Genomic DNA, 15,830 nt, shown 5'->3' on the forward strand with positions numbered 1-15,830 from the left:
TTTTGTTTGTGAACATTCATGCAAGTGTAAGTCTGTGTGTGCAAATGTTCACAAATATAAATATTATCCAAATCTGAAATAATTTGTTTACCCAATGCATAATTTAACTTGTGGAGGTCATTAACACAATATATTATTGTGGCCAAGAACTAAACAGGATTCAGGAAAGGATCAGAGGTTAATATGAATGAGACTGTCCAGTTATATTAGATATGAATTTAAAAACATCAGGCCCCCCCATTAAATCAAGCACTTAAAGTACATAAGTATTATGAAGTCAGTTGGTCTACTCATGTGCTTAAAACTAAGCATATACTTAAAGTGCTGTGCTGAATTACAGTCATATAGAGAATATAAACCCATATGCTTTAGGGCATAAACCAGCCACTAACTGCTGAAGTTAGGAAGAAATTTCCTTTAATATTATGTAAGATTAGTGTGGCCTGGTATGGCAACTCTTCTGTTTTCGAACTAAGCAGTCTTCTTTCATTTCATGACGGAAGTGGAAATATTTTGTGACACCTCGTGACATCAGTGGTAACAAGAAATAACAAATAAAATGAAAGTGTTTTGTGGAATAACCTATAAACTGAAACTGTGCATATTCATGATTTTTTTTTTTTTTTTTTTTTGGCAGCGGGGAGGGCAGAAAAACTTCACAAATATTGAGCTTGGGTTTTGCAAAAAGAAGAGTCCACATTTCATCTGGAAAAATTATTCATTGTGAAGCTAGAGAGACAAGGTGTGTGAGGTAATATCTTTTTTTGGACCAAAAAAAGATATTACCTCACTGACCTTTCTCACTTTCGTATCCTGGGATGAACATGGCTGCAACAACACTCATTCTGAAGCTCTAATTCTAAGCCAAGCTGCTAACTTTACTTCAATATTCTGGATGAAATTCCGTGGCCTGTGTTTTATACAGGAGGTCAGATTAAATGATCTAGTGCTCCATTCTGGCCTTAAGATCCTACATATCTATGAAAAATTGTGCAAGACATTTGAACACCCAATTCCTATTTAAAATTTAGGGCATCCACTCCTTCTAGCTCACTTTGAACATGTCAAGCCTGATGATTTTATTCTAATTCCCCATGGGCTAACATCCTTTCTGACTGTAAAGTTTATGAATTTATTAATTCAGCTACATTCAATAGCTATAATAAGTGGCTCTCTTAACATATTTCCTGTCCTTTCTCTATGCTCTAACATGTAGGTGATGGAGGAATGATGTCAGCATGATTCAGGAGGCTGACTGTGGTGTTGGGGTTGAAGGAAAGGTGAGACTATGAAACACATCAGATTTGAGACAACTTGTCATATAAATGCAGAGGCTGGTTTCCAAGTGCCCCTTTTATTGAATCCTTGTTGATTCATGTCATAGAGAGAGCACCTGCCTTAAGAAGAAAAGACATCGGGCCAAACACACTGGCCCTTTTCAGGCTAGGATGAAAATAGGCAGTGGTTTAGCAAAATTCATGTTGATATTTACTAGAGTATTCCACATAGTCAGACCTGGCTATTCATTCTTGCTTCATCACTATTAAGAGATGCTCAAAACACTTGAGTTGTAGCTGGTCCTATACCGTATTCATTAGAACTGTTTTGTATTAATTTGGAAAACAGTGACATTGGCTCAGGAGTCCACCACTTACTGTACAGACTCCTACATACCTTGGAACCAGAGGAATGCATCTGCAAAGAGTGTAAAGGCTGTGCATGAAATGGGCCAAAAAATAAATCAAGGCTGTTGAAAGCAACCTTGTGAGCCTAAAAGTGTGTTGTTATAACTGATTGCTGGTAAATGATGGTATCCTATTATCTCTCATAGCCACTGCAGTACTTCTCATCCAGACATTTTCATTCGACTACTTGTGGTACTGACAGTGGGTATGTTCCCTATATAGCATCTGGTAACATATGTGATGTTAGTGCCACACTAACATGCATGCTGTGAACCGTAATTCACAGACGTTCCTTTGGGTTTGAACCATGAAACCAAATAGGAATTGTCCTTGTATGGTCTTTTCATTCGTTGCTTGAGTGTTGGGGGCGGGAGATAGAGGAAATGGGGGAGGCAGCTGGGGTCTGAGGGAAGAAATAGAGATACTAAGATAATGTTTTTTCTTCATCCAGTCCTGTTAAAATATATATATATATATATATATATATATATATATATATATATATATATATATATATATATATATATATATATATATATATATATATATAGGGGGAAGGGGAAGTGGGCAGAGTTGGTATTTTTACTGTCAGTACTGTTTAGGCATGTATTAATGTAAATGGTGTTTCTTAATCTTATGTAATCTTGTGATCTCATGGTCTTTGATTTATTACCCTACATAGGAAGGAAAACAAGCATCCCTTGCAGCAGATTTCTCTATCACTCAGTTTAAACATCTGGGCCGGTTACTGATGGTGCATGGAAGGAACAGCTACAAAAGATCTGCAGCTCTCAGCCAGTTTGTGATCCACAGAAGCTTGTGTATCAGTACGATGCAGGTAAATGGACTGAATGGACTGGTCCATCTTGGTGCGGGGTGTGTGTGATGGGGAAAGGAATGTGAAAAGTTCCAAAAACAAGCCTTTCATTTCACATTTGACACAGTCCCTGGCTGTCCTTGGAACTTTAGTGGGTTTGATCTTGAAAAAAGGGTAACTTTTTTGCAAGAGAAGAGGCTTACCTCCATGTAAAGGTGTTTCCATTTTTGAACAGTCAGCATTTTTTTTCAAAATATTATTTTACATTTCTTTTGGGAACAAAACAGTTTGCATCAAAAACATGTGAACTTGGAGATTTCCCATATATGTCAGTGTGACAACAGCCACTCCATGGAAATCTTATAAAATATTGTATTTCTTCAGGTTTCAGAGTAGCAGCTGTGTTAGTCTGTATTCGCAAAAAGAAAAGGAGTACTTGTGGCACTTAGAGACTAACAAATTTATTTGAGCATAAGCTTTTGTGAGCTTTCTTCAGAATGAAATGGCTCCTAAAGCCTCTCTTCAGCAAGTTACTTAAGAATGTATAACTGTAAGCACATGAGGAGCCCCACTGAACTCGATGGAACATCTTCTGTGTCTAAAGTTAGGTACCTTGCTGAATCAGGGCCTACTAAAATCTCAGTCCTGTAGGGTGCTGAGCACTTTAGGGAGGTGCTGACCTCATTAGGAGTTGAGGCATGTATTACCCACATTAAGTGCTCAGCATCTTGCTAAACTGAGCCAAAAGGAATTGACTTCAGTGGGAAAAAGAATGGGGTCCTCAATGACAAAATATGTTTTGTGTTCACAGAATTTCAGGTATTTTTCATCATGTTTGCACAACTTCAGTATTGAGCAAGCAAGATTGATGCATGTTTGTCAGTTGATTAAAAACAATAGGTTGTGTTAGACTGAGATAATTTAAAGAAACACATGAGTTCATGAGCAGAATTCTGTCTTCAGCTGTGAGTGCAAGATTCTTGGACATATTTGGTGACAGCGGTTACTGTTTGGAAGTTTTTCTTTCAAGCCATAAGATTGCTGACAAATACATCTCTTTTAAACAAACATTTTTCAGTAAAATACGGGATCATTCCTGTTTTTGAGAATGCAGGTACCATCCCCATTCTGAGGTCAAAAGTCCATGCTGGAGTTTCTCTTTCCTTTGTCTCCATCACTAAGTGCTAATACATTTTACATTGTGAAAACATTGTGAGCTACACATATCTAAACCCCTGTCCTTTAGGACATCTGGTTAAAAACAGCAGGCTTTAGATGAAACACTCCAACCTCTCTTTTTGCGGGATTATATAAAGAGAAGTTTGCCAAAATGGTTCAATTCTTCACAGTTTGCTGTTAAACATTCTCGTTCATCCAAGGTTTGTGCAGGAGTCAAGGGAATGGTTATTACAGTCTCCTGTCTTCATCTAAAGAATTTTGAGTCTACTTCAAATACTTTTCAGTTTGGATAAAGTAGGATTTATCAAATATAACTTACACTGCCGCTTTTGAAGCCTGACGATCCTTTTCTTTTCTTTGCTAGGCTGTCTTCTCATCAGTGTTTTACTTTGCGTCAGTTCCTCTCTACCAGGGTTTCCTCATTATTGGGTAAGAGCAAAACTGTTTAGGAAAAAAATGTGAAAACCCTGTGCAAAATGAATAGATTCCTGTCTGAAAAGTGTTACATGTGAAAGTTTATCAGAGGTATGCAAGTCTCCTTAGTATGTGTACTAGTAAGTGCTCAATAGTGCTCTTCATTGATGCCTACTGCAAATGCCACTTCAGAAACTGGAGAGAAAGTTTCATCCCTGTTCCAGCCCCTGGATGCTGTGGTAAAAGGCTGGGTAGTGTAAAGGGGCTCTAAAAGCCCTGGATCTGGCCAAAGAAAAATTCCCCTGGTTCAGGAACTGAGGAAGACAGAAGCAGGCTATCTTCTAGTGATGTCTTTGTGAGCCGTGACACGGGTGAGGCTGCAGCACATAATGCTGTGGAGATTCTGAGCCGCAGTACTACCCATAAGAAGCTAGGCACAGGCTGTGTCACCTACATAGCCTGCCGGGGGACCTTTGTGTCTCCCTCTGAGCAGCCCAGAATAAGGAAGGTATAAAGGTGGCTTAAAGTCACCTTAGTCCTCCTCCTCCCTCTGGGCTCTGAGGCACAGCCCCAAATCTCACCCATACTGCCTAAGTTGCTATGCCTATGTCATTGTGCTTGCATAATATACATTTGCTCGTGCTCTCAGATAGGTGTAAAAAAAAAACCCAGCCCAACTCTCTGAACTGAATTACATAGTCAAATCCAGCACTGAAAGAGTTCCATCTCTAAAAGGAGTAGAAACTCTATTGGAAAATGTGTAACATTGGTTACAATATTTGCAGCTTCCATTTAGGCATAGTTCTATTAATAAATTTAAAGTAGTAAATGTTGCAATTTTTTTTTTGCTATACATACAGTACTGTGTTCCGTTTTTGAGTTTATGATGTGACTATTGTTAAGATGCAAGGAGCAGCATATATTTCCTTTTTCAAGACTGCTGTATTCATTTTTATGGCTTAAACAATGTGTGCTCTATTGGTGTCTCCTGTCTTGTTTTGCTAGATATTCCACAATCTATACAATGTTTCCAGTCTTCTCTCTGGTCTTAGACAAGGATGTCAAATCTGAGGTTGCCATGTTGTATCCAGAGCTCTACAAAGATCTTCTTAAGGTCAAGTAGATCTTATTCTGTTTCTCTTCCATCTGCTTCATATATAATCTTTGGCTTGATTTGGAACTAGCTTTCAGAGAGAAAAACCAAACATGATATCCATAGACATGATGATTTATCGTATGACTCTAAAAGTACAGTTGTCAAGACACACAATACTGTTTACAATTTTAACTTATTTTTATTTTTTCACAGCTCGTTGTGTTTGTTAACAGTTAGCTGCTTATTAGAACAGGCCAGAAAATAGAATTTCCATCCTGTGGAAAATTCTGAATGTTTGAGATTTTGTTTCCTTTCAAATCAGAATGAACTGTCGAACCTCGGAATTTCCCACAAAAAAGAAATATTCTGATTTTGGAACATGACACCTCCACCACTTGTCCTCAGTCTCTGTGTCTCGCAGCTCTCATCATGGCTTCTCACTTCCACCAGTGGTGGGCCCTGATGACATGAAGATGGGATGGAGCAGGCACTGACCCAGCACCATGCTGAGGCTGTGGGAAGGGGAGAAAGTGATAGGGATCCAGCATCGTGCTGTGGGGACAGAAAGACAGGAACTCTGGGAGAAAACTCCACCAACCCCTCCTTTCTGTTGAAAATTTTTGTTGAAATTGATGTGTTCCCATTAAATGGGCTGATTTTGTGAAATCAGTATTTTCCAATTGAAATCTGTTCTGTCGGAAAATTCTGGACTAGCTCTACTGCTTATGATCTATTCAAAAACAGTAGTTCAGATGGCTTCTTGCATGGAGACTTGCCTTACAGGTGACCTAAAAAGAGAACAAAAGATTGGTTTTGTGCTGTTTTTTGCTGCTTCATGATGTGTACGGGAAGCCTGAAAGAGTTTTCTTTGTTTAAAAAAAAAAGGGGGGGGGGAAGTCCACTTGATTTGATTTTTACCTTAGAAATGTGAGGAATGCCAAGTCTTGCCACCCTTTTATTTTTCTGGAGAACTCTTTGAATGATTTGGGTATGTGGACTAGGAACATCCCTAACTGAAGGGAAAGGGGAGCTGATTCTTCAACAAAGACATCCTTTCCCCCAAGAATTTCCATTAAACAGAGTCCAACAGAAGCAAAGTGAGTGTTTTCCAACAGTCTGAATAAGTCACCGCCCATCTCCATCTGGTTTCACTCTCATGTGGTCTCTGAGGTCATAAACCACTAATTCTCCAACCATCCTTAGGCCTGGTCTACACACAGTGTTTTGTACTGTTATGTTAGTTAGAAGAGTGATTGTTATTTTTTTACATTTTTACTTGTACCCAGACTTCCCCTAGTGTGGATGCAGTTATACTGGTAAAAAAGATACCCTATATCAAAACATAGTTTATTCCCATTCCTGTACAGGAATAGCTATACTGATATGAAGCACTGTTTATACCAAAATAATCATGACAGTACAGTCAAATGCCTTTTATGCACCATGAAGAAGCACAAAAAAGACATCAATTTTCTTCCCTTTGCAGGTCACCTCTAAACCATCTATTTTAGATTTGAGTCAGAGTTGCTTGAAAATCTATAAATTAGTTTTCAAAAGTCATACTTGCTGTCTTTCTTTTTCTTTATAGGGGCGACCATTGTCATATAAAACATTTTTAATATGGGTTTTGATAAGTATCTATCAAGGTAAGAAACTGCACCTATTTTCTCAGTGTTCCCATACCTGTCAGGAATTATATAGCTGTCCTGCTGTATTATCAAAAGTAGAGTATTGCTGGAATGATGACTCTTTAGGATAGGGTGGAAATAGCCATTCCTTGCATCAGAACAATGACAGCAACCATCTTACTAATGCAAAAAAAAAAATCACCTAAAACTAAACATTTTTGGCAAGTGGCTTACCAACATTTTGAAGTACTGGGTCATGATAGGAGACCACATGGGAGTCAGGAGATTTGGGTTCTGTTCCCACAGTGGCAATTGATCTGCTTTTTGACATTGGGCAAGTCTCTTCACCATACCCTGCTTCAGTTATCCCACCTGTAAAATGAAGTTAATGACACTTGCCTTTGTTTTTAAGGGAAACCACTCTATAAACACAGTATTATCTATGAGTCATAATAGTCCCAGTTCTGGTTACTGCCTAGCTGAGATGATTGTCTTATACCCAGCCAAGGAAATGACCCTTTCTGGTAGTGAAGATCTGAAGAAAGTTCTAGTTCTTGAGATCAAATAACTTCCACTTTATCTGGGCTTTTATTTTCAAGTTGCTAGAAGCTATTAACAAAACTTCTTTTATTAACCCTCTGTTTATTTCAAGTGTGGATGCACCCATTGGTTTAGCTCCTAGGAAGTCAGCCTGTTGGTTAGAAAGAAAGAGAGAACCTCAAGCCACAAGTGATTTCTGTTGCTGTTAGCTAAGGAAGCATGAAACGCATGCACAAATAGTGATGAGGTTGTATAGTTAAAATGGCCATAAGATCCTGTGAGAAAAGGATATTTTTCCAAAAGTCCTTTATCAAAAGAAGCGGGAAGATATGTGGCAAAATCAGCAGTTTTAAATGACATTACCATCCTTGAGTGGGGCCAGCAATATAAAACCTCTATTAGATTGCAGGGAATAAGTCTAGTGCAGTAGAATGCTATGGCAGGAATAATGGTCTCCTGTTGCTATATAAATACTAAGGCAAAGCCAAGACATTTATAGGAAGTTCACAAGTGGTGGAAAGTCAAAGCCAGAGGATGATGCATTGGAGGAAAAGTTCTTTCTCAGATGAGGCCACTATCCTAAATACAGTATTTGGTTAAAGTGACTTCATATCTTCTGTGCTAAATGACTAGAAAGCAGCAGGCTAAACAATTAGACTAGTTGCTAGCAGTGGTGGGCCTGACCCAAAACTGAACAGCCCCAAACGTTGGAAAGTTCAGAGCTGGATCTGAACTTTGTAGCTCAGTCTCTAGTCCCTTGTAGGGTTTCCCCTCAGAAACTATCATGTGATGGATGTTGGTGCCAATTACTCATGCTGCTGACATGAATTATTTGTGCAGGTGGCTGGGCAGGGAGTTGTGTGAGCTTTCCAATCTGGAATAGAGGGCCAAAATAATGCTTCCTTAATGCCGCTTTGATTTGTGCTTGTTTAGGGTGGAGAGCATGGCCTACGGAGGGCACAGAAAACCTAACTATATGCACTCATCATCCCTATACTTTGTGCTTCCATCTGGACTTCAGGGCAGCACAGTAGAAGTTACAAGAGTTGATATGTGTCTTCTCTTTTGAGTGGTGACTGCTTTTTTTTTTCTGTAAGGACAAATAGCTCACCATAATCTTCAAGTGATCTAATACAGTAGCTAAAATGATATACTTCATATTTCCACATCAGTAAATCTGACATGCCCCATGAAACATTGACCACCTATATGGTGTCATTTACTCATTGTACAGGAGTTCTTTTATCTTCTTAATGCCATGTCATAAATAACTGATTTATTGTCCAACATGCATTACCAAAAGCCATTGCAAACTGTCTTAAGAGGTGACCATACGTTTCTGCTCTTTCAGGACTGAGACTGATGTTTAGAACTTAGATTGATGTTTAGCGGTAAGATATCCAGCCTCTCTCCTTCTTTTTCCTCACAGGTAGTATCATTATGTATGGAGCTCTTCTGCTGTTCGAGTCTGAATTTGTCCACATTGTGGCCATTTCCTTCACATCCCTGATTCTTACTGAGTTGCTGATGGTGGCATTAACAATCCAGACATGGCACTGGCTCATGATAGTGGCAGAGTTGCTCAGCCTCTCCTGCTACATAGCCTCTTTGGTCTTCTTACATGAGTTTATTGGTAAGGTTAAATACCTTGTATTTCTTTAGGTCTTTCCAGGAAAAAGTTTACATGCTTAACAAGAGGTTAAGGGTGTGAATTGGGCTCATAACTGCTTATGAACTAACCTACTGTAAGTTACCCCAGGGACCAGATCCATTAGCTTGAAGGCAGTAACAGACTCTCAGATCTCATTGCACAGTCCAGCCACTAGAGAGGGACAAAGACACACTTGGCCAATATGCCACACAAGACATCACTTGATTGGGTCATCTTTGGGGCTCGAACCTGAGACCTCTGAATGTAAAAGCATCACCCTTTGTTGCTGGAATGAAAGACCATGCCCATTAGCTGCATGTAGTAGTGGACTCACTAAAACTTGTCTCAATTTCTTTTATTTCATCTGGACTTTTGTTTTTATATTTTCATTTGTCTAAATGGAAGACACACCTCACATGCTAAAAGAAAACAGATAATGAATTCCACATTTCCCTGGGCAGTCAGTCTGTTAAATATCAGATCACTGCAGCGTGTTTCAGTGTGCTATCAGGGACCACAAGATGTCACTACTTCCCCCAGAAAGCCTTGTAAACTCCCAGGATGTTATCCTGCTGCAGAATAAAACAGCCCTCTCATTTCCTCATTCAAAGCCTCCACGTGCAATAAGGCTATCTTGTACACAAAAGTATTGTGGCTCATCTTTGAATCCACTTCAGATATATCCATAGTGCTTCCGTGATTTAGTAATGTAAATGGGTAAAAGGAGATGCTACATGGTATCAGAATGAACGGAGATAATTCATATTCACTACTAGCAAGTCAAAGAAAAAGAACTCCCAGAGCTAAAATCCATCTACAGACCCTGTAAAGGAAGCTAATGTAGGTCATTCTTCCAGGGGGGTGAAGGATTGAAATATTTCATACCGAGTTTATTGTCTATAATGGTTTGTTTAGACAAAATGCCTTATTGAGATGAGATGAGCAGTGTGTTAGGGAGAAAGCTGTATCCTTCATGAACAAAAAAGGAAGAGAGCAAGAGGTGGTTCAGAAACAGAAATTGCATTGGTTTAAAAAAAAAAAAAAGATAGGGAGCAAAAATGCTGTTTTGTGTGTGTGAGGAGGAGGAGGCTGTTCCGAGGCTTTACTGGACTGCATTTTTTTCCCCTGAAGCTTTCACTTTGACCTTTGATCCTCCCCATGCAGTACAATTCTGACTTCAGTCTACGGCCCACCTCCATTGCTTCTGTGCTCTTTCCTTGCAGATGTTTATTTCATTGCAACCTTGTCGTTCTTGTGGAAGGTCACAGTCATCACTCTGGTGAGCTGCCTTCCCCTCTACGTCCTGAAGTACTTGAGGCGAAGATTCTCTCCCCCCAGCTACTCGAAGCTCACGTCATAGAGCTGCTCGGCCTACAGAGCAGAGACTAATTTTGCACACCGCGGAGAGACAGAAATCATGTATTCGTCATCGTAAGAACTATGTCTGATAGTTGCATAAGGATTATGCAGTAATCAATATTATGTGCTGCTTTAATGAAAAAGACTAAGAACTGCAGTAAACTGAAACCTAACAGTAACTAGAGTCTTTTGGGGAGGTGTAGGCACTTGATAGTTTGTTCAGTCTTTGTCACTTGGTTTTACTTAATTGGGGTCAAATGCATGTAACTGCAATGATAATTGGTTTCTCATGTGAGATCAGAGTATCTGAAAGCTGCTAAATGACCTTGAAGTTTATACATGACAGATGTTTTGTTTTTTAGTTTGTGTCTGTGGTGTTCCTTGCATTGTGTTACATTTTTATATTATTATTTATCTTTTCAATTCAGGTAGAGAGTCATACATCCTGTGTGTATCTTTGGAAGTCCCTTAAAATAGGTGATGTACTGTATTACCAACAGGTGACTACTGGATGGTGTCATGCTGTTTTGATTGTAGGGTTCCAGTGTTAAACAGATCTATACATAATTGAAAACCTGACTGCTTGAGTTTTTCCTTCAATCAAAATGAAAGATCTGAATGTAGAAAATCTAGTGTTTTTTGATGATTTCCAGCAATTAATACACATTGAGAAATATCATCCAAAAAAGGGAAAAATCCATTTTGTTTAGCTTTTGTGCTTCTTGTTAAAAGGAGCTGATGACATACAAATAACTACACTATATAGTTATGTTATAGGAGCAAATTACCTAAATTCAAGCAAAGCCTTTTGGAAGGAAACTTGCAGCTGATCAGCCTTTGAACCTGTTGACAGCATAATAAAAGACTCATCCTATTCTGCAGACAATGTGGCAGACGTGTCTTGAATCCTTGGAGACTGAAAGGAAAGGTCACAGTGCTGTTACTCTTCACAGTTACATAAAATCTGTTTCCTGTTAGGCTGAATTAATGAAGATGAGCTGCAAATAAGCCTAGGCAGTCCTCTACATGCGCCATTCAGGACACAGTCTACAAAGAGAGGCAGTTTGAGATAACTATGGAATTTGCATTCTTTAAAACCGGAACTTGCCTCAATGGACATGAGTTTGAGAGTGGGCAGAAACTGAGCCCATGCACAAAATGGTTGTTTATTTAATGTGAAGCACAGATAATATTTCCATTTATTTTAAACAGCAAAATTCCCAGAGGGGGGCTGTGTGGGTGGGTGGGTGTGGTGTTAATTAAAAAAAGCATTGACTCGCATAATTTATAAAGCATTCCTTGCGGATGGAGACAGAAATATATGACTGGAACGCTTAGGAGTATGGCAATGAGGTAATAGAGGCTCCTACCACTGGGTCACATGTGGCATAGTTTTAGTGACAGTCACACTTATCTAATAACTGATTAGTCTGTGATAAGTGAGTTGTGTGGTGTCCAGTTCTACTAAAGCAGAATCCACATCATAAAAACCACCATCATAACAGGAACTAAGCACCCTTATTTGCAGGGTCAGCAGGGAGGCCAGCAATGACTAATCCAAGTACCCTGAACTCCCCTTGCGGTATTTAAATTCTGCTTGCGTGGGGAGCAGCAGGACAGGCCCTCTCTGCCATGCTGTACCTCTTCGATGGGTTGCCAACTTTGTTTCCATTGCTGCAGATCTGGCACTTTCACAAGCATTCAAATGATAAATAAAATTTTCTGGCTTACAAACTTAAATGCAGAATTGGATCAGTGTTTAAAATGAGATCTGTAGTGGGCAGTGACTTGCACCTCTATGTTTTGGATTATCAGCTCCGGAAAACCCTAGCACTACTTAGTTGTCTCACTTACACTTAGAAATCTAATCTCTCTGAAGAACATGCTGCATGACCTGGCTATCCTTGATACATGTGGGTCCAATAAAGATCAAGTAATGCAAATTCCAAACACTTTAGAAACCTTGAAAGGACTGGGTATCTGTCAATCATTTAATCACATAAATGGCTGAGAAGTCGGAGGAGATGCGTGCACATGCTCTGCAAAAGCCCTTATGACCTGTCATTGTTTCTCAAAGAAGAACCCTCTGGAGAAACCAGGAGCATGAATTGAAGCAGTATGTAGGATGTTCCTACAGTGGGTGAGTCAAAACTTGCTGCTTTTCCATTCTGCAGCACCAAAGGATCAGTTGAAGTATATTAATTTCCACCCTGTAGATTCTAGGTTATCTACATAAGTGGAAATCTTCCTGGATCCCCCTCCTCTTCCTGACAGCTTGTTCCTCTTTGGAGCCATGTTGCCAGTGGCCCTGTTCCTCCAATAGGGTTCAAAGAGCATGAAGTTCATACTAGATTTCCTGATGGGAAACCTGCTAGGCTCAGAAGAGAGCATGCCATGTTCCCCACCTTCACATTCTCTGAATTGACAGTGCTGTCATCACACTGAATTGACCTGAAGGGGCTGCCACAAGCCTGGGGGAAAGGGAGCCTGCACTATTGGCTCTTTTTACCCCTACTGTGTGTTCTAGAGCCCTTTTGTACCCTCCTCCTTGTTCCTTTGTTCCTTCTCATGCCATCGCGGGAAATACCAGGTCCTCACCATTGAATAGTTCTATGTATGACCATTTTGATAGTGGATGAATAAATGTTTTAGGCTGCAATGCAAGATGGGAAATGTAGCCTCCAGCACTGCTGGCTACAATGGTCTCCTTTCTGCATACTTGATTTAGAGTCTTGTGTTTCAAGGTCCATTAGCTCTTTTAGAGGAATAAGAAGAGCAAGCACTTGTTAAGATAAAACAGTGGCTTTTCTTTTGTGCTACATGGCTTTGATTTGTCTTTTCTCTGGTACCCCATAAAAACAGAATACTCATTGGCATCCTCTATAAACAACCCAGCAAGAAGGAAAAATTAGCTAGCTGCTGTATTCATGTTTACAGTATTTTTTAAAAATTCACCTTCCCACATCCCCTGACAAACTTTTTCCAGCAAAACATTTCCACTCTTCTTTTTAAATACAGATTTGTATCGGGGCGGCTCAATTCTATATTTTTCTATGATTTGCTTCAGAGATGAAAAGCCGTGTCTGAAAAGCTTTGTTGTAGAAGAATTGGGTTGTCAGTTTTTTGTAAATTACATCTGTTCGCCAAAAAGATCCTTCATGTTCTCCTAGTGATTTGCTACAATTACAGGATAGGGTCAGTCATGCATTTGTTGCTGGCTTCCCAGATCAAAATTTTGATTTAGCAGATTTAAATGTAATAATCAAGAATGGTTCTAGCAACTTGTTTGACTGACAAGTTAAGTCTCTTGTCCTTTTGAAAATACATGACAGTAGATCTATTTTAATGACTCCTGCCCCTAATAGCTGTGTATTAGTAGTTAAATGTCTTGTAAGAATAACAGTGCCATGCTACTGTATGTAAATATTTGGAAAGTATCAGTTAGAATTCACTGTCTCCTGGAGTCAATGCAGTTTACACTAAATGGACCATATGGGCAAGATCATAACTTATATCAAGAACGGGGGTGAATTGCAATTTCAGTAATATTTAATGGTTTCATAACCTTAATAAGGAACTTGTATTAGCAATGATGGGATTAATCATCTTTAGCATTATGTGAAAGGGGTGTAGCTAGTTTCTTGCACAGAGTTGTAAATCTAGAAAGTATTACTCTTTGGGTATAATTTTTTTTTAAAGCAATAAAAAAAAAAAAAGGTAAAACTGCCACTTACAAACACCAGGGATGGGGGAGGTATGATTGTGGGGTTTTTTTGTTTTGTTTTGTTTTTTAAGTTTAGCACTTTGTCTGTAAACTATTTCCCCATACGTTTAAAAAAAAAGTTTTTAAAAGCAAAGTTTCATTCAGATGTTTGTATTTACAGCACATAGTAAATAGGTGCCATACTGGAAGTTTAAGTTACAGTACATCTTTTCCTCTGTTATACTTGAATTTTGTGCTTATTTGGAATGAGACTTTTTTTTTAATAAGGATGTATGTCTTCTTTAGCAACTGCTTTATATTTGTGAACCGTAGCAGTTTATGTAACTTCCATTTTATGGGGCTCTTCTACGAATAGCATTATAGGAGACAGCAGTATGTGCTTCATCACTTGTTCTTGCTTCCCATGCTTACTTTAGAAAGATCTCTGATCAATGTTCTATTTCACTTTGCAGTTGGTTACCACAGTAGCCTATATTTCATAAGCAGTTCATTCTTTGAATCACTGATGTAACTAACTAAAGGTGTGCTGTCATGCTTTTTTTTTTTTTTTTTAAATAGGAGGTAGATTTTGTTTCTTGCATTCCATTGCTTATAGCCTCTCTCTCTACACACACACACACACACACACACACACACACACACACACACACACACACACACACACACACACACACACACACACACACACACACACACACACACACACACACACACACACACTAGCCTCTCTCCACACACACACACACACACACACGCTAGCCTCTCTCCACACACACACACACACACACACACACACCCCTCTTCCTCCTCCCCCAAATCTTGTCCTATTTCTCTTAACAGCCATCTCTTTTCCTTTGTTTAGAATGGAGCTGTAATTTAATAGGCTGTTTGTTCAACAGTAACAGCTTGAATCTATACAGCATCTTATCTCACCAAAATTGTATTAGCTGTAAGCAGTGACATCATTAGTGTCATCACAGCTGTGGGAACACTACATTTAAGTGCTACAGCTGCTGCAGAGCGAGAATGAGCAGCACCAAACCCTCTACTTTTCTGTAGTCTACTGAATTAATATAACCATAACCTCTTATTGCAAACTCATTTAAACCTGTGTGTGACTCTGGTGGGAAATTATTGCTGTTTTAGGAGGTTAGGCTGGGGTTTTCAAGGGCACCTAAAAGAGCAAGGTGCCTGAACCCCTTTGGCTTCTTTAAAATTCAAGCCTTACGGTTTGGGGGAGGTTTTTTGTTTTTGTTTTTTTAATGGCTGCTGCAGAGTTGGGTGCAAAATACACCCCTAATAATCACCTGCACTTGTCACAGCCATGTGTACAAACAAGCTAACTGCACATATCACCATCGTGAGCTATTTGGCCCCTCAGAATTTCAAAGGGAGTTCTACTTGCCCACGTAATTGCACGTCTAGGGCCCAACCTAGTCTTTCCGTTGACTTCAATGTTGATGGACCAGATCCTTAATTCTTATTAAGAATCCAAGCCTTTAACCTGCATGAAATCCTGGGTTCTTCAGCTTTGCTAAGATGGTGCACTATTGTTGCCTAATAAAAGCTGTGTGTTTCTATGCCTTTAAAAACTTTTTCAATTATATGGGGAAATGGATTCTGGTGTCAAAATGATATTTATTGAGATGCCAATGTTTTGTACCTGTCATTTAGTTAAATAAGATGTAAATACCTTTGATTCAAGAGAAAAATGAATGCAAATTATTTATTGTTCTG

General features: G+C 39.2%; 1 protein-coding gene across 1 annotated transcript in view; it reads left to right on the forward strand.

The window, feature by feature from the left end:
• ATP9A (ATPase phospholipid transporting 9A (putative)) overlaps positions 1–14,092 on the forward strand; it is an 84,395-nt gene extending 70,303 nt beyond the window's left edge. The window contains 7 exon segments of the mRNA XM_038370170.2: positions 1,222–1,280; positions 2,368–2,523; positions 4,046–4,110; positions 5,101–5,209; positions 6,780–6,837; positions 8,789–8,992; positions 10,234–14,092. Of these exon segments, the coding sequence (XP_038226098.1) occupies positions 1,222–1,280; positions 2,368–2,523; positions 4,046–4,110; positions 5,101–5,209; positions 6,780–6,837; positions 8,789–8,992; positions 10,234–10,370 (788 nt within the window). The 3' untranslated portion in view covers positions 10,371–14,092.
• Positions 14,093–15,830: the final 1,738 nt, after the last annotated feature.

The sequence above is a fragment of the Dermochelys coriacea genome, chromosome 13 (assembly GCF_009764565.3).
Source record: "Dermochelys coriacea isolate rDerCor1 chromosome 13, rDerCor1.pri.v4, whole genome shotgun sequence".
Taxonomy (NCBI): Eukaryota; Metazoa; Chordata; order Testudines; family Dermochelyidae; genus Dermochelys; species Dermochelys coriacea.